The sequence below is a fragment of the Dicentrarchus labrax genome, unplaced genomic scaffold (assembly GCF_905237075.1).
Source record: "Dicentrarchus labrax unplaced genomic scaffold, dlabrax2021, whole genome shotgun sequence".
Classification (NCBI taxonomy): Eukaryota; Metazoa; Chordata; class Actinopteri; family Moronidae; genus Dicentrarchus; species Dicentrarchus labrax.
In genome coordinates, this window is record NW_026136720.1 from 41,799 (window position 1) to 66,019 (window position 24,221).

At 42.2% G+C, this 24,221-nt stretch overlaps 1 protein-coding gene across 1 annotated transcript; it reads left to right on the forward strand.

Annotated features, from left to right (window-relative positions):
• The first annotated feature begins 3,371 nt into the window (after positions 1 to 3,371).
• LOC127352652 (uncharacterized) lies at positions 3,372 to 7,651 on the forward strand. The gene is made up of 5 exons (XM_051381219.1): positions 3,372 to 3,572; positions 4,287 to 4,358; positions 4,445 to 4,611; positions 5,204 to 5,455; positions 6,446 to 7,651. Exons 1-5 carry the CDS (start codon positions 3,512 to 3,514, stop codon positions 6,806 to 6,808), a joined length of 915 nt encoding a protein of 304 aa, XP_051237179.1. The 5' UTR covers positions 3,372 to 3,511; the 3' UTR covers positions 6,809 to 7,651.
• The last annotated feature ends 16,570 nt before the right edge of the window (positions 7,652 to 24,221 follow it).

Here is a 24,221-nt window from a genome sequence, read left to right on the forward strand (position 1 = left end):
TGCCCCCTTAGTCGCTTGCAATTAAAAGCGTCCCTTCGCTGGCAGTTGAATTCCCTTCCCCTCACAGCACTAGTCGACTCAGGTGCCGAGGAGAGTTTCATTGACTCGGCATTCGTGCTTCAGGCAAACATTCCCACCATCAAACTCCCTGACAACCAACCCGTTAATGCCTTAGACGGAAAACATTTAGCCAACATTACTCGGCAAACCGTTCCCCTCACACTTATCCTTTCTGGTAATCACCGTGAGGAGATTAGCTTACTGGTTATTTCATCACCCAACACTCCTGTTGTATTAGGCTACCCCTGGCTAAAACTCCACAATCCAACGGCCAGACAGAACGGGCTAACCAGCAATTGGAGGCTGCCTTGCGCTGCGTCGCCGCCCGACATCCGGTCTCCTGGTGCACATTTCTTCCGTGGATCGAATATGCTCACAACTCCCTCACCTGCGCTGCCACAGGTATGTCCCCGTTCATGGCAGCTTATGGTTTTCAACCTCCATTGTTCCCATCTCAGGAAGGGGAGGTGGCGGTCCCGTCAGTACAGGACCACCTGCGCCGCTGTCGCCGGATTTGGACTGAGGCTCGTGCAGCCCTGCTACAGACAGCGGCTAGAAACCAACGCCTGGCGGACCGCCACCGACTCCCTGCCCCCGATTACACACCTGGTCAGAAGGTATGGCTGTCTTCTCGAGACCTGCCATTGCAGGTAGAGTCTCGAAAGCTGGCTCCACGATTTATTGGACCTTTTGAAGTGGACAAAATCATCAATCCTGTGGCGGTGAGGTTAAAACTCCCTCCGTCACTACATGTGCATCCTGTGTTTCACGTATCTCTCCTGAAGCCTGTCTCCTCCAGCCCTCTGTGCCCTCCGGCCGACCCCCCTCCGCCCCCCCGGCTCATTGACGACCACCCAGCCTACACAGTTTGGCAGATCCTGGACGTCCGACGGCGGGGCCGGGGTTTCCAGTACCTGGTGGACTGGGAAGGGTACGGGCCGGAGGAGCGTTCTTGGGTTCCCCGGCACTTCATCCTGGATTCCTCCCTTCTTTCGGACTTCTACCGATCCCATCCTGACAAGCCCGGTAGGCCGCCAGGAGGCGTCCGTTGAGGGGGGGGTACTGTCATGGCTCTGCTCCCCTCCTGCTCCCTTTGCTCCTCCCCCTTCCCTGTGTGTCTGAGGGTGCGGCCTCCATTCTCCTCACCTGCTGCCTGCTGTCTCACCTGCTCTCAATCATTCATCATGCCTCAGTCTTCAAGAACCCCGGTCTTCCTCCCATTCATCGGCAGATTGTTTCAGCCTATGTGGTGGTAACTCTCGTGGCTCCTCTCAGTATTGAGTTAGGCAACTTCAAGCCCTCTTGTGTTTTCCCTGTGCCTGTCCCCTTGTCTAACCGTTTCTCTCCCGTGCCCCAGGGTCCCTTGTGCAGTTTGGCTTCCTGTGTCCGCTCTCCTGTGCCTCTGTGTCTCCGGTCTCTTCCGCCATCTCACCCACCCGTTCCTGCTGTGGCCGCCCCTCATCCCTCCCGTGTGCGTGGAATAAAACCCCCTTTAAACCTTCCATACTGTCTGGGTGTCTGCTCCTGGGTCCAGTCCTAACACCAGCCCTGTCATCTCTCTCTCTCTCTCTCTCTCTCTCTCTCTCTCTCCTCCACCCCAACTGGTCGAGACAGACGACCACCCACCTAGAGCCGGAGGATCTGTCCTAGGTTTCTGCCTTTTAACAGGCAGTTTTTCCTTGCCCTTGTCGCCAAGTGCTTGCTCATGGTGGTACTGTTGGGTCTCTGTAATTAATGTTAAAGAGTTCGGTCTAGACCTGCTCTATTTGAAAAGTGTCCTGAGATAACTTCTGTTATGAATTGGCGCTATACAAATAAAATTGAATTGAATTGAATGGAAAACGGAGGACGGCGGGCCAAAAGCGAATTGAGTAGAGTCGTGTTGACCTGGTACCAGCAATGTTAAAGTGTCATTAGAATGCCAAGTCTTCCATGTCCATATATTTTAAAAGGCCCCTTGCTCAAATGTTTCATTGTAAGGTGTTTTGAGACATTTGAAATACTTTAGTAATTTCATTAAATTGCTCCCACAGGAAACAAAAAATGAGACGTCCACTGGGGAATTGTCCTCTATGCCAGGTGACCTATGCCTCTGTTCGGCAGCACTTGGTAAAATATCATTCAGTGATAAACAAGATCGAACTACATTTTTTACTCCAATATTGCTCTGGAATGTAAGTATTTCCCTGTCAATAAATTATAAAACAAGATAAATTGATAGATATGATATTTCAATAATTCCTTGAGTGTTAATACTGGACTTCTTTTTTTCAGTTACAGGGACAGGCTGCATTGTCCAGTCTGCAAAGCTAAAAATTTAATCAGGCTGGATAAGCACCTGATTAATGTCCACAATGAAATCACCGTTAGTATTTTTATGGTGTTAATTTAAATTTAACAGTGGAAACAGATTACTGTCTTTGTGAAAGCTTATTTAAATAATACTGTCATTACAGGCATCAGATCACAAAAAAATCATGCTGAAGGCGAAACAGCATGCAAACCTAGAGGCCCTCAAGAAGCTTAGAACGTCCAACCCACAGCCACCAATGGTCAGTGTGCTTGACATTCAGCAGCTCTCAGGAACTGAACGTGAGAGTGAGGGCTCTGTCACAGATGAAAACAGTGAGGGACCAAGCACCTCAGTCTCTCAGTCTGTCCCCCGACAAAAGTGCAGGAATTGCCGAAGATTAAAAGAAAATATCTGGCAACTCAAAATTAAATTAAAGGACAAAGTACATGGCAAGGAAAAAGAAAAAGAAAAAGAAAAAGCATGTGTACTACCAGAGAAGACTAGAAAGAAGTACGAGTGGATGGGGCCAGTTGATGAGGCCACAGGCCCACGCTTTGGTATGGATGTTGTTGAACAAAGTTTTCTATCATGTTTTATAATGCATTAATTTTTGTGAAATCCAAAATCACTCTGTCCTCACTCATCCAGTTATTTTGCGAAATTTTTTTTAACTACAATTGGGCTTTACATTACATACATGACATGACTTTTCTGGGTTGTCACTGTACTTCCTTTCACAGAGAAGCTTCTTCACACCTGGTTTCAGCACATTTCCGGTCAAACCAAAAAGGATGTGGAAAATGCAAAACAAAGAGTCCAGCATGTCCGAGGATGGGCATATTTCATGTCCGACAAGCAAGTGCCATCGCTGACCTTCTCCTTTCTCAACAACCCTGAGAGACTTATCCATTAAGTGACTTTTTGTACATCCCTATTTTAGTATGTTGTTATTACAGTTATTAATTAATATTAATGTACGATGTATCTGATTCCCACCTTAGATGGACCGACAGTCTGAAGCACCTCACCATAACCACTCAAAGAATCGGGATTGGCAATGTGAAGTGCTTCCTAAAATTTCTCCAAGAAGCAGAATTGCCAGAAGTGAAAGCCTCCCGCAAGTCGTTGCAGGGGTCTTTATTCAGATTGCAGTCCCAGATGAAAAAAAGCCGGCGGGATTTCCTTGCCCATAGGCAAGATGTGCGCATTAGAAAATCCAGTAAGTCCCACATGTCAAGTATTGAAATGTTCAACAATTTAAATATTTAAAAACTTTGGATGTTGGATGCATTTGTTATTTTGATGTGAATGTGGAATGTGTTAATCATTTGGATTGTGTAATTGAATTTCGAAAAGAGAATCCAAATCACTTTACCTTCCAAAATTTACATTACAATCCCTATTCCAATTTCAAAATCGAAACTGCTAAATATTGACTTTAACATTTACTCATGTTGCAGATGCTTTTATCCAAAGCAAATTCCATTTGATGAACAACATACAAGCATCAGTCCTTCCAGAAAAACGCAGAGTTTTTTTGTGATTGTTGCGGGCAAAAATCCTTGATTATGCGGCACGTTTTCTTAAAAAATGCGATGGAATATGCGGGATATTTATGCAATTTTATTCGATGAAATTGGGGGAACTTGCAAAAACTGCGGCTTCATTGCGGGGTTTGCAGCTTTTCGATGATGTTCACGTTGCGTAATTACGTCACTCCATAACGTTCCCATGGATTATTAAATCATGCAAGCCCTGCATATTTTGCGCAGAAACCGGCGATTTATGCGGCGAAAGTGCGGCGTATTCGAAAAACCTTCTTGTGGTCTATCTAATCACAGATCCCTTAATTCCACATACCTTGAGAAGGACTAGAACATGAGGTGTAAGGGGCTCAAGGAAAAGAGTGAGAACCTATTCTCTTTTGTTTCAGAGATGCTTGTTAATGCCACCCATATCGCCAAGTTCATCAAGAAGGCCAGCGAGGAGATTCCAGCAGCACTTGGTGAGTGTTAAGGAAAATATTCTTCCAAAATCCTTTAGTGGCAGAAGAGCAGTGTCTCACCTTGAACCTTTCATGCTACTTTACAGTCACATTGGAAAGAAATCCAACAGTTCAAAATCTTGAGATGTTCTACGGCCTTCTCTCTGGGTACATCATCTGTACAACGGGACACAGGAGAGGTGTGGTCACCAATATGACTGTCAGGGAGGTTCTCACCGCTGAATCAGCATCAGATGGAAGGAGAATAATACGAGTAAGTAAATTCCAAGTTTTTTTAATTTCCATTTAATATATATCCTGATAAGAACTGAAATGCAGTCTATGGTGCATTTGCATACTGCGTGAAAACCTATATACCTGCAACATAATCTTACGCCAATACTGACTTAGTTATTCTCTTTTACCCATCTCTGTAATAATAAGCCTATGAGCACACTGTTTAACCATTTAGGGGTGTGCGATTAAAACACTAAAGTTACTAGTGAAAGTGTTACTGACATCAAACAGTGCAAGTATGAGTAAACCAGTTCCTCTGTCGCTATAACTTTATAAGCACACTGTATAACCGTCTAACTATGGTGTAATGTGTGAATGTACTCTGTCAATGCCAATATGTCCCATCCTGATATGTGTTTGAATTCATCTGCACCACTTCCAGCCAGCCTAAAGCAGAGAGGTCCCCCTTAAGAGTCCTGGCTCTGCTTAAGGTTTCTTTCTGTGCAAGGGGAGTTTTCCCTTGCACTAATGCTTGCTCTACTGTGTTTCAGGCTCTGTGATGCATTTTGAGACAAATTAAATTTTAAATGAATTAACTATTTTATTTTATTTGTGGTTTTCTTTTGCAGGTCAAAGAGCACAAGACTAAGGAGGTGTTTGGGTATGCCCTTGTTCCACTGAACAACCATGAGTACATGTGGTTCTATCGATTTGTGTACCATCGGCGGAAATACCCATGTGGAAACACAGAGCTGGTCTTTGCCAACACCAACGGTGGCTCATTCCGAGACGCGCTGGTGTGCTTCCAGAAAGCATGGCAGAAATTTGACCTTCCTGGAAAGCCGACGTTCATGCTCATCAGAAGCAGCATCAGCACTTTGGTAAATCATTTTCAAATTTGATGCACAAGTATTTTCATTTATTTTCCTCCTGTTAGGGTTGGTGACAAGCAGCTGGGCCCCTCCTGAGAGCAAATATTTGAGTCAAAGACGTATAAGGTTTTCAAAGTAGCAAAAAATTAAAAGAGCAATTACATTTCTCTAAATGGCTTTTTTTATGTTCTTTGGAGTGTCACCTGTGCCCTTATATTAGTTATATTAAAGAATAAAGCTAATAATTCATTTTTATTGTGATTGATATGAATGTACCCTGGTAAAATGACATTCAGTATAACACTAAGTGTATGTGAAAAAACAATAATAATTTAATGTCCAATTTTCAATATCACAATGTTTTATGCCATTCTACTGTAAGACAGTAGAATGGTAGAAATATAGCTATACAGAAACACATGACATTTCATTTTGAATAACACATATTTGATGCATCACAAGCACAACTGAAAATAGTAGTAGTAGTTTTTTTACAACTATTTTCCGTCTTACACTGAAAGAAATGCAGAAATCAATCTATCTTTCACTCCATCATTTGAGAGTTGTTTTCATCTCTACGAGTCAATAAAACAAAGTTATTGTATTTTAATATAAAATACTAGTGTTATACAATATATTTTTACCCTAAATGACACACTGAACCCTTCATACTGGACGCCCCAAACGTGAAGTAGCTATTATGACATTCATGGAACACAAAAGTTCGGACAGAAATTATTCACGTTTTTAAACTATACAACACAAATATTTCTGGGTCAAAAAAAGTGTATTACAGTCCCTAATACTTCCAATTTCAACATCCAAAGTCCTAAAGATGTACTTCTCTCTTCTGATTGCATTTGCATGAAATTGAGTGCATGAGATTGTCATCCTTATGTCAGCCTGTTGTAATTACTCTTCAATTGACCAGTCATGTTAATGGCAATATATAAATGAAACTGACTTGAATTGAACTGAATTTAATAATTCTTTATGTAGATTGGCAGTTCCTTGGGAACCCAAGAAAAAACACAAGTACACCGCATGATGTGTCATTCAGACTCAACAGCTGAGAAGTTTTACGAGGCGGATTTAACCTTAGATCAAGCTTTTAAGTGTCGTTCTGACACAGCAAACGCACTTGCACAGAAGCTGAAGAGTGTCAGTCATCTTGAAGTATCTATGACTGAGGAGGAACAGTCTGAAAGTTCAGAGGACGAAGATAAAATACAAACGAGAGGAAACACAAAAGAAGGAGAATCTTTACTTTGGAAGATGCAAGTTCAGAAGATGAAGTCCCACAGCAGAAGAGGAGTAGGATGGAAAAGAGTCCAGAAACGCAAAAATCTAAAACACAGATAGTAAGTGACACAGACAGTGACAAGAACATGACTGACTTGACAAAAGAACACAAAGACACAGATGAAAACATTACACAGATGGAGACTGCAGACATTCAAGGAAAGGGGCCGACGACTTCAAAGCGAAAACAGACCACACCAAAGAAATTTTCAAAAACTCTTAAAAAAGCTCAAGAAGACCTGTGTAGATCCTGGGGCACACCGAGGGTAAATCTCCGACGATACAAACGATAAGAGGACATGAGAAAACACACCAAGCCCCAGAACAAAATGACTTGCAGACTGACAGATGGAGACGAAGGAGAAAGACAAGAGAAGGACACAACTGCAGGCGACATAGACAGAAGGACCGAAACCGAGACAGACGAAGGAGAAAGACAAGAGAAGGACACAACTGCAGGCGACATAGACAGTAGGACTGAGACAGACGAAGGAGAGAGACGAGAGAAGGACACAACTGCAGGCGACATAGACAGAAGGACCGAAACCGAGACAGACGAAGGAGAGAGACGAGAGAAGGACACAACTGCAGTCGACATAGACAGAAGGACCGAAACCGAGACAGACGAAGGAGAGAGACGAGAGAAGGACACAACTGCAGGCGACATAGACAGAAGGACCGAAACCGAGACAGACGAAGGAGAAAGACGAGAGGACACAACTGCAGGCGACATAGACAGAAGGACCGAAGCCCAAAGTTGCTCTGTAGAAGAAGACCAAAAGGATGGAAACTGCAGACTCATGAAAAAAAAAAGAATTGATACAATAATGGCTCTCAATTTTCTTTTAGGAGTTTTGAAATAATCGTCCTCAATTTTCTTTTGTATTGAATAACAATTTTTAAAATAATGGCTACTAATTTTCTTTTATAATGAATAAGTTAAAAAGTTAAAGAAGTTTAGCTCTTGTTCAATGCATTTTTCTTAAATAAAAATTTAAGATGTTGCAAGAAATTCCTGATTCATGTCTTGATATCATTCTACAAGTAGTTTATGAAATATGTGAATTCTTGTACTTGAATACATGGTAAATGTAAATGTAATGGTTCCGACCACTCAAAGCGCTTTTATACTATGTGCCACTTTCACCCTTTCAGACAGTGATGACAAAGTCAATCGACTAAAAAACTAACATTAATACACATAGCACCAATGCACGGCATCAGGAGCAATTTGGGGTTCAGTATCTTGCTCAAGGATGCTTTGACATGTGGCACCAGGAGCTGGAGATCGAACCCACAACCTCCCGATTAGGGAACAACCCGCTGCCTCTGAGCCACAGCTGCCCCTTAATAACTTATATGGTTTTCTAAAGCCTCTAGAGCCTTTTCATGTGTTATGCATAGCCTGCCCTTCAGGTGTCATATAATTAAATAGTCTACTGAAAAAAATTGTTCCACTTTCCAGACACTACAGTTTGTTAATCAGCAGTGCAGGATATCATGTGGGGTTTCACTAACAACGACCACGCCATCGAATGTATGAAATAAGAAAAGTTTATTGCACATAATGAACAAATGTGAACCAATGTGGTATACTGAGGGATGAGGGGTGAAGGTAGGTTCGAGGGGTGAAGGTAGGTTTGAGGGATGAGGGGTGAAGGTAGGTTTGAGGGATGGAGGTAGGTTCGAGGGATGAGGGATGGAGGTAGGTTCGAGGGATGAGGGATGGAGGAGGTCAGAGGAATGAAGGTAGGAGGAATGAAGGTCGGTTGGCGGATCGATGAATGGATGGAGGGGTTCGGTGCGATGTAAGAGGGAACTGAGTGGGTTGCGAGACACTGAGTGAGGGAACTTCGTATCTCTTGTAGAGAGCCCCCAAAAAGACTTGATTCGTAAGCGTGTTTGATATCGTTTTTCAGGTTATAACAGATGTACGTGAGATATGCTCGAGAAGACCATCTGCCAAGGGGTTTATTGCCGATATCTGGGATTCCCTGCCTGGGAGCAGTGGATGTGGCCCAGATGCAAGGGAACGCCCCGAGTATGGCTCTGGGGAAATTCTGGTTTGGACAGGATTTGCAGATGTGTCGAAACTGATTGCGTGGGTATGATTCAATTCAATTCAATTCAATTCAATTTTATTTGTATAGCGCCAATTCATAACAGAAGTTATCTCAGGACACTTTTCAAATAGAGCAGGTCTAGACCGAACTCTTTAACATTAATTACAGAGACCCAACAGTACCACCATGAGCAAGCACTTGGCGACAAGGGCAAGGAAAAACTGCCTGTTAAAAGGCAGAAACCTAGGACAGATCCTCCGGCTCTAGGTGGGTGGTCGTCTGTCTCGACCAGTTGGGTTGAGAGAGAGAGAGAGAGAGAGAGAGAGAGAGAGACAGACAGACAGACAGGTGCACAGCAACAACAGTATTGGCAATGGCAGTCAAGCAGGACCATGGCAGGAGGCTCCACCAGGATCCATGAGAACCTGCGAGACGAGAAAGCACAAGAACTCCGGGGAAGAAGTGGAGTTAGTAACATGCATTAATGGGACATGAATGAGTGAACCATGGGAAATCCCCCGATAGTCTAGGCCTATAGCAGCATAACTAATGGATGGTTCAGGACTCACCTGATCCAGCCCTAACTATAAGCTTTATCAAAGAGGAATGTCTTAAGCCTACTCTTGAATGTGGTGAGGGTGTCTGCCTCCCAAACCACAACTGGAAGCTGGTTCCACAGGAGAGGAGCTTGGTAACTGAAGGCTCTGGCTCCTGTTCTACTTTTAGAGACTATAGGAACCACAAGTAGCCCAGCATTCAGAGAACGTAGTGTTCTAGTGGGGTAATAGGGTACTATGAGCTCTTTAAGATATGAAGGGGCCTGACCATGAAGAGCTTTATAGGTGAGGAGGAGGATTTTAAATTCAATTCTACATTTTATAGGGAGCCAATGCAGAGTAGCTAGTACAGGAGAGATGTGATCTCTTTTTCTAGTTCCTGTCAGTACTCGTGCTGCAGCGTTCTGAATTAATTGGAGCGTTTTAATGGACTTATTGGGGCAACCTGATAATAAAGAGTTGCAGTAATCCAGCCTTGAAGTAACAAATGCATGGATTAGTTTTTCTGCATCTGTCTGTGATAGTATGTGTCTAATTTTTCTAATATTACGTAAATGAAAGAAGGCAGTCCTAGAGGTCTGCTTTATGTGGGAGTTAAATGACAAATCCTGACCAAAGATAACTCCAAGATTCCTGACAGTGGTGCTAGAGGCCAAGTTAATGCCATCTAGAGTGACTATATCTTTAGACAATGAGACTCTAAGGTTTTTGGGGCCAAGAACAAGAATTTCGTTTTTTTCTGAGTTTAACATCAGAAAATTGCAGGTCATCCAGGATTTTATGTCCTTAAGACATGTTTGTAATTTAGATAATTGATTAATTTCATTGGGTTTGATTGATAGATATAACTGCGTATCATCTGCATAACAGTGAAAGTTAATGGAGTGATTCCTAATAATGTTGCCTAAAGGGAGCATATATAAAGTAAATAGTATTGGTCCAAGTACAGAACCTTGTGGAACTCCATGACTAACTTTAGTATTTATGGAGGATTCATTGTTAACATGTACAAACTGAGAACGATCTGATAAATATGACTTAAACCAGCTTAGGGCAGTTCCTTTAATGCCAATTTGATGCTCAAGTCTCTGTAAAAGAATATCATGGTCAATGGTGTCAAATGCAGCACTAAGATCTAATAATACAAGTACAGAGACAAGTCCATTGTCAGAAGCAGTCAGAAGGTCATTATTAACTTTAACCAGAGCTGTCTCTGTGCTATGATGAACTCTAAATCCTGACTGAAAATCCTCAAATAAACTATTGTTATGTAGAAAGTCACACAACTCTTTGGCGACTACTTTCTCCAGAATCTTTGAGAGGAAGGGGAGGTTAGAAATCGGTCTATAGTTGGCTAAAACCCCTGGGTCAAGAGTGGACTTTTTAAGAAGGGGTTTAATTACAGCTACTTTAAAGGACTGTGGTACATATCCTGATAATAAAAAAAGATTAATCATATCCAGTAAAGAAGTGCCAATTAAGGGAACAACTTCTTTAAGCAGCCTAGTTGGGATCGGGTCTAATAGACAGGTTGATGGCTTCGATGAAGAAATGATTGAAGTTAACTGATGAAGATCGATAGCAGAAAAACAGTCTAAATATATATCTAAGTTTACATTGACAGAAGTCCCTGAAGTTGGAGAGCCACTGATAACTGTTGATGGCAGTTGGTGATTAATTTTTTCTCTAATAGTAATAATTTTATTATAGAAGAAGCTCATGAAGTCATTGCTACTTAAGTTTATGGGGATATGTGGCTCGATAGAGCTGTGACTCTCTGTCAGCCTGGCTACAGTGCTGAAGAGGAACCTAGGGTTGTTCTTATTTTCTTCAATTAGTGCTGAGTAATAGGCTCCTCTGGCATTACGGAGGGCCTTTCTATAGGTTTTAAGATTATCTTGCCAAATTGAGCGATATTCTGATAATTTGGAAGAGCGCCATTTCCTTTCAGATTTTCTAGCTATTTGTTTTAACTGGCGGGTTTGGTGGTTATACCAAGGTGCTAGTCTCCTATGTTTTAATAATTTCCTTTTTATAGGAGCGATAGAGTCTAATGTTGATCGTAGTGAGCCTGTAGCACTATCGACAAGATTATTATTATTGGTTGCCCCAATAAGTCCATTAAAACGCTCCAATTAATTCAGAACGCTGCAGCACGAGTACTGACAGGAACTAGAAAAAGAGATCACATCTCCCTGTACTAGCTACCTGCATTGGCTCCCATAAAATGTAGAATTGAATTTAAAATACCCTCCTCACCTATAAAGCTCTTCATGGTCAGGCCCCTTCATATCTTAAAGAGCTCATAGTACCCTATTACCCCACTAGAACACTACGTTCTCTGAATGCTGGGCTACTTGTGGTTCCTATAGTCTCTAAAAGTAGAACAGGAGCCAGAGCCTTCAGTTACCAAGCTCCTCCCTGTGGAACCAGCTTCCAGTTGTGGTTCGGGAGGCAGACACCCTCACCACTTTCAAGAGTAGGCTTAAGACATTCCTCTTTGATAAAGCTTATAGTTAGGGCTGGATCAGGTGAGTCCTGAACCATCCCTTAGTTATGCTGCTATAGGCCTAGACTATCGGGGATTTCCCATGGTGCACTGAGCTACTCTCTTCCTCTCTCTTTCTGCACTCGTTCATGTCCCTTAATGCATGTTACTAACTCCACTTCTTCCCCGGAGTTCTTGTGCTTTCTCGTCTCGCAGGTTCTCATGGATCCTGGTGGAGCCTCCTGCCATGGTCCTGCTTGACTGCCATTGCCAATACTGTTGTTGCTGTGCACCTGTCTGTCTGTCTGTCGCTCTCTCTCTCTCTCTCTCTCTCTCTCTCTCTCACCCCAACTGGTCGAGACAGACGACCACCCACCTAGAGCCGGAGGATCTGTCCTAGGTTTCTGCCTTTTAACAGGCAGTTTTTCCTTGCCCTTGTCGCCAAGTGCTTGCTCATGGTGGTACTGTTGGGTCTCTGTAATTAATGTTAAAGAGTTCGGTCTAGACCTGCTCTATTTGAAAAGTGTCCTGAGATAACTTCTGTTATGAATTGGCGCTATACAAATAAAATTGAATTGAATTGAATTGAATTATTAATTTCAGAGGGACTAAAGTCGTTATAGGACTCTGTTAAATTCAGACATGGCATTGAATTAAACACTGAAGGAATCTCCTCCTTAAATTTAGCTACAGCACTGTCAGATAGACATCTGCTGTAGGAAGTTTTGCCTAATGGCTTATAATCTAATAGTATGAATTCAAAAGTTACTAAATAATGGTCAGATAGAAAAGGATTATGTGGGAAGACTATTAAATGTTCAATATCAATGCCATATGATAAAACAAGGTCAAGAGTGTGATTAAAACAATGAGTTGGTTTATTTACACTCTGACAGAAGCCAATTGAGTCTATTAATGATATAAATGCATTACTAAGGCTGTCATTGTCAACATCCACATGAATATTAAAATCACCTACAATAATTACTTTATCTGATTTAAGGACTAAACTTGATAGAAACTCTGAAAATTCAGATATAAAATCAGAGTACGGTCCAGGAGCACGGTACACTATAACAAATAGAACTGGCTGCAGTGTTTTCCAGTTTGGGTGAGAAAGACTAAGAACAAGGCTTTCAAATGAATTATAATTAAGTTTAGGTTTAGGGTCCATTAAAACGCTCGAATCATATATGGCTGCTACTCCACCTCCTCGGCCTGTGCCTCGAGGAATGTGAGTATTAATATGACTGGGGGGGGTGGATTCATTTAGGCTAACATACTCCTCGTGGGACAACCAGGTCTCAGTAAGACAAAGTAAATCAATATCATAATCTGATATTAATTTGTTCACTAAAACAGCTTTAGAGGACAGAGACCTGATATTTAACAGCCCACATTTCATTCTCTTATTTTGTGCTACTGAGGAGTTGTTTTTAATTTTTATTAGATTTTTATGTTGAACTCCTCTTGTTTTTATTTCTTTAAATAATTGAGGTGGTCGGGGGACAGACACAGTCTCTATGGGGTTTTGGGTGGGTGACTGTTCTAAAGAAAGCGCAGAGAAGTGTGTAAGACAGCAGCTCTGCTTCCTGGTCCTAACTCTGGACTGTCAGGTTTTAGAGATAAACTTCGCCATATTTCTAGATAAGAGAGCCGCTCCATCCAAAGTGGGATGGATGCCGTCTCTCCTAATCAGACCAGGTTTTCCCCAAAAAGGCTTCCAGTTATCAATGAAGCCCACATCGTTTGCTGGACACCACCTCGACAGCCAGCGGTGGAATGATGACATGCGGCTATACATGTCATCACTGGTCACATTGGGGAGGGGTCCAGAGAAAACTATGGTGTCCGACATTGTCTTAGCATAATTACACACCGACTCCACATTAATCTTAGTGACCTCCGATTGGCGTAAACGGGTGTCGTTACCGCCGACGTGGATTTTATCGATGGAAGCGAACGGGATGAAGCTATCGAGTGAAAGAATATGGCGACCAAATTATCCATCTGAGGGGAGTCAGTAGAGGATGGAGGCTGAAGATGGTGGGACTGGAGTTGGAACGGCGTCGGAGGCTAGTGCCGATTGTCTGAATTAACGTAACGAGAAGCGAGAGCGTGACGGCGATTGCGTTCTGAGACCCGGGATGCGAGAATCTCGGATGATGAATTGATGCTGTGCTGAAGCTAGGGTAAGCTTCCGTATGAACTGCGTTATGTTAAGGCAGTGGGACTGGTCCCTTGTTTATGATGTCGAATGGTGGTGGTCATGATTTTATTGGGCCATTAGTGACCCCAAAGAATGACTGCTAAGATTACTGGGTACGTTTCGCGGATAGCAGAGGAAGAAGGCAGGGATGAGAAGTCAAGCAGCCACTAGGCTGAAAACCACCTGCCACAATTAGCAACTTTGGTGGGAGGTTCTGCATATGTGAATAGCTGGACGTGTTCCAGCTTAGTGATGTGGTAGTCGTAAAAGAATAAAATGCCATTATGTGGTGGGAGGAACTGGTGCCATGATTTGCGTCGTCTGGTGTGTCATGTTCGTGAAGCAACGTGGGTTGGATTGATTCTGAATGTAGGGAACGGTGGACTGGGGAATGGACCCATTGTGAATGCGTCTTTATTTTCTCTGTCCGGGAATTTATCAACTATGTCGGGCTCGGAGGTGGCTGACAGAGTTGTGGCATGTATGAGGAATCTGGCGTGACCTGTAAACCTAGGGTAAAGACTGTGTGTAAATCGTTGTAGGTGGTTAACAACCTGTCGATCTGGGTGGTTCTTCGAGGCGGTGGCACGAGCGTTGATTTTTATTGGTGTATTCGGATACTTATGCGGGCTGTGTTTAGTTGTATTATGGGGACATGCAGGTCTTGCATGTGCTCTGCTGCAGAAGGAGCAGGTGAGCGCCTCGTGGGTTGTGATTCAGGGAAGAGCGAGCTGCGAGAATGCGGCAGTAGAGTTCTGGATATTGTGAGCACACGTAAGTTCCCTGATTGACTTGTTGCAGGCAACCGGCGCCTTGGGATGCGAACGGAATATGGTATGTGTAGATTCCCTTGCTGCTGAGCCCCGGGGCTGGGTCGAGTATCAGAGGCGTGTAACCGTCTGGCTCTGATCTGCGATCGGGCAACGATGAACGAATGTCACGGAAAGAGGGGAACAGGAAGGTGAATTGTACTGCGATGCGTTGTTTAGAGTGGGTAGATAGTGGCTGTTTGCATTCAACTGGACTGAATGCAGTTTAACTGTTCTCTGTGGATATGAGGGTTGCTTGTGGATGGATGTATTGAATGGCGAGGTCAACGCATATATGTCTGAAAACTAATGTTACAATGATGGTTCTGAAATAAAAATGTTTAACTGTTGCGAGGCTTCTTTGCTTGTCTGGACTAAGAGGCGAACCGGTATTTTAAATGAACGTAGAAAGATATTGCGTATACGTTTTAAGAATTTGCCATGAAAGATTATTTATCCTTAAATAAGTATCAACAGGGAAGAAGAGCAGACCCTGGAACGAAGGGAGGACGGGGTCCCGGTGGGCCAAAATGAGAGATGCAAGTTAAGACGGATGTATTGAATGACGAGGTCAATGCCTTTACGTATGTAAACTAATGTTACGATGATGGCTCTGAAGTAAAACCAGTAACTGTTGCAGGGCTTCCTGCTTGCCTGAATTAAGAGGCAAACCGGTATATTGAATGAAAGTGGGAAGATATATTGTATATACGTTTTAAGAATTTGCCATGAAAGATTATTTATCGTTAAATAAGTATCGACAGGGAAGGAGAGGAGACCCTGGAACTAAGGGATGACCAGGTCCGGATGGGCCAACACGAAAGATGGTAAGTTTCAGACGGATGTATTAAATGGCGAGGTCGATGCGTATGAGTCTGTAAACTATTGTTACGATGATGACTGAAATATAACTATTAGCCGTTGCAAGGCATCCTGCTTGCCTGGACGAAGAAGTGAATCGGTATTTTGAACGAACGTAAAAAGAAATATGTTGCGTGTACGATTTTAAGAATTTGCCATGAAAGATTATTTATCATTAAATATTAACGGGGAAGGCGAGGAGACCCTGGAACGAAGGGACGACCGGGTCCCGATGGGCCGAAACGAGAGATGGTAAGTTCGGAAGGATGTATTGAATGGCGATGTCAATGCGCATGAGTCTAAACTAATGTCACGCTGATGACTCTGAAATAAAACTACTAACTGTTGCAGCAATAAGAGGCGAACCAATATTTGAACGAACATAAAAAGATATATTACGTATAGGTTTTAAGAGTTAGTCATGAAAGATTCATTTATAGTTAAAAAGTTCAGCGTGCGGAATTAAATTGTGATGTCCACGTAATGAGAGACGGAAATCTGACGTCTGAGAGTGGTGACACAGGGATGATAGGAAGGATTGGCCGTGCTGGAGGTAATGCGGAGGCACGATCGAAATTATTGTGCATGGAGGATGGGTGGGAAAGCCCACGATTTGAGCTACATTGGACCTGTGGGGAAAAAAGGAGGTGTGTTAAGGAAGAGAAACACGGGCTACGTATGAAGAAACAGGAGTAGAATAAGGGTTTTGTGGCTGGGAATACATGGATTGTATTTGTGGGCACGCTCTGTGCGCCTGAGAAGGTTGGTATTGGAATGGGAGGAGCAGAGGCAGCCGAAGAAGACGGAACAGGGAAGTTAGAAATGAGAGGAGGGAAAAGATGCTGGGATGTAGGGATGCCTGTGCTCAGGTTGTTTGTGAAGGTGAAATGGTAGGTACTGGGTTTGATACTACCTGGCCCTCTGAGAGGGCTGATGAGGAAGGCTGGGCCGTGGGATGCGCCATGATGTCATCGGCGTTGCCAAGGATGCGACGCCGTGAACCCAGAAGCGGCGGTGAAGCTTGGAGAGGAAGTGTGGTGTTTTCCTGGAAGTGCGTGGAAAGTTTTGTTTTGTTATCGGTGCGTTGGAAGGGTGTGTTTCGCTGAGAGAGAGTGATCCTCGGGCAAGTCAACGTAGTTTACGGCAGAGGGACGGCCAAAGAAACGGCAAGGTGAAGTCGGGTCGCCGTAGATTCGCCGAAGCTGCTGGCAGGAGGGAGGTCGGTCGGACGCCGGAGAACTTCCCTGGACCTGTTGGGGGGCGAAGGCCCGATGGTGTTGGAGCTGTCGGTGGATGAAGGCTGGGAGCCTCGGAGCACGTGGATTGTTGAGCGGAGCCGCGGTGGCTGATGAGATGGAATGGTAGGCGAGGAAGAGGACTCGGACATTTTGTGAGTTTGTCATTCGTCTTCAAACATGTCGCTGTCTGAAGAGTTGAGCTTGTACTCCCTTCGAGGTATGTTTTTGTATTTCCTGTCTGACGCCGATCATGTGGGAAATGAGTCAAGGAGGGAGTGAACGGATAAGGTGTGCTTAAGTAAGTTTTGAGCGGAAATGAGATGATTGCAGGGCGTGGTCTTTGTTCCCGAACCTAGTTATAAAACATCATTTAATGAGAATCAGAAACAGCTTTATTTCCAAGTATTTTTTACATTAAAAAGGAATTTGATTTGGGGACTGGAGGTGTGACAATAAACATTGATGTACCAAAGAAATAAATGACATGATTGGAAGAAGTGATTAATAATAAGCTTGTAGGCATATACTGAGCGATTGGTATGTGTTGTTATGACCGGGTTGTCACTGAGCCCAAACAAATGATCCTCCTTGACTTGAAAAGCAGTCCAGAAGCTTACCTTTACTTGTTTTCACTTAAAGGGCGTAATTCCAAATTAATTCTATTGTGCTGCCACAATTCCAAAAGGAGAATATCCAAATGTTTTGGATGTTTTGTGAGTGATTTTCCATTCCAATATATGGTCTGTAAATATTGTGGTTGTGTTCATCTTGTTCATTTGATATACAGTTCCAAACAAGTGATCCTCCATTCCAATATATAGTCTGTAAATATTGTGCACTGTGTTCATCTCCTTCATTTGATATACAATTCCAAACAAGTGATCCTCCATTCCAATATATAGTCTGTAAATATTGTGCATTGTGTTCATCTCCTTCATTTGATATACAATTCCAAACAAGTGATCCTACATTCCAAGTTCCAATATCACGTTATAATTATTCATAAACGGATCGCCTGATTGGCTACCGCGCGTGGGTAGCAGTCCACTGTTAACATAGCCATCAGTCACACTACAGGCGGATGAGCGAACACCTATTCAAGGTAACTCCTTCCAAATCAGTCCGATTTTGTATCCTAATCAATTCAATTCAATTCAATTCAATTTTATTTGTATAGCACCAATTCATAACAGAAGTTATGAAATAGAGCAGGTCTAGACCGAACTCTTTAAACATTAATTACAGAGACCCAACAGTACCACCATGAGCAAGCACTTGGCGCCAAGGGAAAGGAAAAACTGCCTGTTAAAAGGCAGAAACCTAGGACAGATCCTCCGGCTCTAGGTGGGTGGTCGTCTGTCTCGACCAGTTCGGGTGAGAGAGAGAGAGAGAGAGAGAGTGAGAGACAAACAGACAGGTGCACAGCAACAACAGATCACTAATGTTATGATCAAAAACACTAACAATTCCAAGAAATGTTTCTAATGCCTAACAAATGCGTGTTTTTTGTTACTGTCTTCGGAAAATCTTCCTCATTTGGGTCATTGATGGACTGTGAAGTCCACTGTTTTTTCTATTTCCCTCCTGTGCCTTCAATTCACTACTGACTCATTACTATTCAAATATTGGAAAACATCCTGCTGTACACTTCTGGCATAGGCGACACAGTCGGTTGCCTGCGGCACAAACTGTCAGGGGGCGCCCCAAGAGAAAGTTTTCGACTCAGCGCGAATCTGCTCCTCCCAGCTGATGCAACACCGGCGATTTTAACCGTGTGCACCTGGCGCTGTGAGTCCAGACAGTAACGTAACTGGTAGAGTTCTGTTTTGGACTGTATGCTGCACTTTACCGGAGCTGCTGAAGTTATCGTGTGGGTTTGTGGGGAGATTTCTGCCTGATCACTGTTTTTGGTTGGTTTGGGTTTCACATGCAGCATGCAGTCCCTAATTGTGTCCGTCAAACGGGGATAGGGCAGGTAGTATTACTATTCAAGTATTGGAAAACATCCTGCTGCTGTTCACTCCTGACTTAGTGAGAAGGCTACCTTTGGATTATCACAATTATCCTCCCGCATCTGACAGGAGCTTGTGTATTTTTTTTCCTCGTCTCCACATAACACAGCTACTGTTTCAGTCATTAAAATAGTTCACTTTTGTTTTTAATGGCAGGGTGGTTATCCTTCGTTTCCACCTCCATTCCAATTTATGGTCTGTAAATATTGTGCATTGTGTTCACCTCGTTCATTTGATATACAATTCCAAACAAGTGATCCTCCATTCCGAGTTTTATTCTGTGACATGGAAACAAATCACATGATTGACTCCAGGAAGTGAATAGTAATACACTTGTAGGCATAAATTGAACCACTGGTAAGTGTCTTCAGTCTGGGTCTGACACTTGGTTTACATTCACTCCTTTTAATAGTGGAACATTTTTAATAAATCTGGTCATGTTATACACCGTTTGAAAGGAGAGAGTGTCATGATTTGATCAAAGCCAGCCGTTCTAGGCTCACGGAGACGCAGCAAAAGCAAACACAGCTTGTGCTGCCACTTCATTTAGTCCCACAAACATGCTAACTCTGGTAATCATCAATAAAACGCCATTAGTTGACTTTGCAAGTCTCTGAAGTCGATATTGTTTGTGTCCAGTTCGCCGCTTGTGACGCTTTACAACGTGATCCTACACGGTGATGCTTACTATCTCTGTCTTCCTTAGAGTGCTTGGAACAAAACAAGCCTTTCCATGTGATTCTGTGATCCGTATTGGCTGGGCAGTGTGTCAGTCAAGCGAACCAGCTCTTCATTGGCTGTATGCAAATCATGTGAGTCAGTATTGCCTAATCGTCATACACATCGAGCCAAGGGCAGATGATTAAACTTCTGACTGGCAGGTCTTACAGCCAATAAGATAACAATTCTAACATCATATAACAAGTTAGGGTGCACTGTGAGGCTCACATTGCACGGCCTCCGCGTAACACAGACAGAGACTTTCCAGTGTTTACAATAACGCACGCGCTACTGCGTTACAGATTGTATTATTGGAATTAGAAACAGTTTGTTGCAAGAAAGACTGTGTTCTTGGAATCCGGGTCCGTTTTTGGATTGACAGATTGTAGTATTGGAATTAGAAACAGTTTGTGGCATGAAAGATTGTGTTCTTGGAATCAGGATACGGTTTCTGGAATGACAGATTGTAGTATTGGAATTAGAAACAGTTTGTGGCATGAAAGATTGTGTTCTTGGAATCAGGATACGGTTTCTGGAATGACAGATTGTAGTATTGGAATTAGAAACAGTTTGTGGCAGGAAAGATTGTGTTCTTGGAATCGAGACAGGGTTTTTGGAATAACAGATTGTAGTATTGGAAAAAGATCAAGTTTGTGGTATAACAGATTGTAGTATTGGATTTAGAAACAGTTTGTGGCATGAAAGATTGTGTTCTTGGAATAAGAAACAGTTTGTGGCATGAAAGATTGTGTTCTTGGAATCAGGATACGGTTTTTGGAATAACAGATTGTAGTATTGGAATTAGAAACAGTTTGTGGCATGAAAGATTGTGTTCTTGGAATTAGAAACAGTTTGTGGCATGAAGATTGCGTTCTTGGAGTTGGGGTGAGAGAGAGAGAGAGAGAGACAGACAGACAGACAGCAGCAGTAGCAACAACTACACTAATAGTAGTGACTGATGATGATGAACATGACAACAGCAACGATGGGGGACAATGAGCAGTGACAGTAGTAACAATAGTAACTATAGTAATATTATTATTATTATTTATAATAATAATAATAATAATAACAACACTAATATCAGTGATATTGGCAATGGCAAGTCAAGCAGGACCACGGCAGGAGGCTTTTTGTTAACGTTTTGAATTAATTGAAGCGTTTTAATGGACTTATTGGGGCAGCCTGATAATAAGGAATTGCAGTAATCCAGCCTAGAAGTAACAAATGCATGGATTAGTTTTTCTGCATCCATCTGTTTATCTCTAAAACCTGACAGTCCAGAGTTAGGACCAGGAAGCAGAGCTGCTGTCTTACACACTTCTCTGCTTTTTCTTTAGAACAGTCACCCACCCAAAACCCCATAGAGACTGTGTCTGTCCCCCGACCACCTAAATTATTTAAAGAAATACAAACAAGAGGAGTTCAACATAAAAATCTAATAAAAATTAAAACCAACTCCTCAGTAGCACAAAATAAGAGAATGAAATGTGGGCTGTTAAATATCAGGTCTCTGTCCTCTAAAGCTGTTTTAGTGAATGAATTAATATCAGATTATGATATTGATTTACTTTGTCTTACTGAGACCTGGTTGTCCCATGAGGAGTATGTTAGCCTAAATGAATCGACCCCCCCCAGTCATATTAATACTCACATTCCTCGAGGCACTGGCCGAGGAGGTGGAGTGGCAGCCATATATGATTCGAGCGTTTTAATGGACCCTAAACCTAAACTTAATTATAATTCATTTGAAAGCCTTGTTCTTAGTCTTTCTCACCCAAACTGGAAAACACTGCAGCCAGTTATATTTGTTATAGTGTACCGTGCTCCTGGACGGTACTCTGATTTTATATCTGAATTTTCAGAGTTTCTATCAAGTTTAGTCCTTAAATCAGATAAAGTAATTATTGTAGGTGATTTTAATATTCATGTGGATGTTGACAATGACAGCCTTAGTAATGCATTTATATCATTAATAGACTCAATTGGCTTCTGTCAGAGTGTAAATAAACCAACTCATTGTTTTAATCACACTCTTGACCTTGTTTTATCATATGGCATTGATATTGAACATTTAATAGTAACATAGCACATAATCCTTTCCTATCTGACCATTATTTAATAACTTTTGAATTCATACTATTAGATTATAAGCCATTAGGCAAAACTTCCTACAGCAGATGTCTATCTGACAGTGCTGTAGCTAAATTTAAGGAGGAGATTCCTTCAGTGTTTAATTCAATGCCATGTCTGAATTTAACAGAGTCCTATAACGACTTTAGTCCCTCTGAAATTGATAATCTTGTCGATAGTGCTACAGGCTCACTACGATCAACATTAGACTCTATCGCTCCTATAAAAAGGAAATTATTAAAACATAGGAGACTAGCACCTTGGTATAACCACCAAACCCGCCAGTTAAAACAAATAGCTAGAAAATCTGAAAGGAAATGGCGCTCTTCCAAATTATCAGAATATCGCTCAATTTGGCAAGATAATCTTAAAACCTATAGAAAGGCCCTCCGTAATGCCAGAGGAGCCTATTATTCAGCACTAATAGAAGAAAATAAGAACAACCCTAGGTTCCTCTTCAGCACTGTAGCCAGGCTGACAGAGAGTCACAGCTCTATCGAGCCACATATCCCCATAAACTTAAGTAGCAATGACTTCATGAGCTTCTTCTATAATAAAATTATTACTATTAGAAAAAAAATTAATCACCAACTGCCATCAACAGTTATCAGTGGCTCTCCAAGTTCAGGGACTTCTGTCAATGAAAACTTAGATGTATATTTAGACTGTTTTTCTGCTATCGATCTTCATCAGTTAACTTCAATCATTTCTTCATCGAAGCCATCAACCTGTCTATTAGACCCGATCCCAACTAGGCTGCTTAAAGAAGTTGTTCCCTTAATTGGCACTTCTTTACTGGATATGATTAATCTTTCTTTATTATCAGGACATGTACCACAGTCCTTTAAAGTAGCTGTAATTAAACCCCTTCTTAAAAAGTCCACTCTTGACCCAGGGGTTTTAGCCAACTATAGACCGATTTCTAACCTCCCCTTCCTCTCTAAGATTCTGGAGAAAGTAGTCGCCAAAGAGTTGTGTGAATTTCTACATAACAATAGTTTATTTGAGGATTGTCAGTCAGGATTTAGAGTTCATCATAGCACAGAGACAGCTCTGGTTAAAGTTAATAATGACCTTCTGACTGCTTCTGACAATGGACTTGTCTCTGTACTTGTATTATTAGATCTTAGTGCTGCATTTGACACCATTGACCATGATATTCTTTTACAGAGACTTGAGCATCAAATTGGCATTAAAGGAACTGCCCTAAGCTGGTTTAAGTCATACTTATCAGATCGTTCTCAGTTTGTACATGTTAACGATGAATCCTCCATAAATACTAAAGTTAGTCATGGAGTTCCACAAGGTTCTGTACTTTGACCAATACTATTTACTTTATATATGCTCCCTTTAGGCAACATTATTAGGAATCACTCCATTAACTTTCACTGTTATGCAGATGATACGCAGTTATATCTATCAATCAAACCCAATGAAATTAATCAATTATCTAAATTACAAACATGTCTTAAGGACATAAAATCCTGGATGACCTGCAATTTTCTGATGTTAAACTCAGAAAAAAACAAAATTCTTGTTCTTGGCCCCAAAAACCTTAGAGACTCATTGTCTAAAGATATAGTCACTCTAGATGGCATTAACTTGGCCTCTAGCACCACTGTCAGGAATCTTGGAGTTATCTTTGATCAGGATTTGTCATTTAACTCCCACATAAAGCAGACCTCTAGGACTGCCTTCTTTCATTTACGTAATATTAGAAAAATTAGACACATACCATCACAGACAGATGCAGAAAAACTAATCCATGCATGTTGTTACTTGTTACTTCAAGGCTGGATTACTGCAACTCTTTATTATCAGGTTGCCCCAATAAGTCCATTAAAACGCTCCAATTAATTCAGAACGCTGCAGCACGAGTACTGACAGGAACTAGAAAAAGAGATCACATCTCTCCTGTACTAGCTACTCTGCATTGGCTCCCTGTAAAATGTTGAATTGAATTTAAAATCCTCCTCCTCACCTATAAAGCTCTTCATGGTCAGGCCCCTTCATATCTTAAAGAGCTCATAGTACCCTATTACCCCACTAGAACACTACGTTCTCTGAATGCTGGGCTACTTGTGGTTCCTATAGTCTCTAAAAGTAGAACAGGAGCCAGAGCATTCAGTTACCAAGCTCCTCTCCTGTGGAACCAGCTTCCAGTTGTGGTTCGGGAGGCAGACACCCTCACCACATTCAAGAGTAGGCTTAAGACGTTCCTCTTTGATAAAGCTTATAGTTAGGGCTGGATCAGGTGAGTCCTGAACCATCCCTTAGTTATGCTGCTATAGGCCTAGACTATCGGGGGATTTCCCATGGTGCACTGAGCTACTCTCTTCCTCTCTCTTTCTGCACTCATTCATGTCCCATTAATGCATGTTAC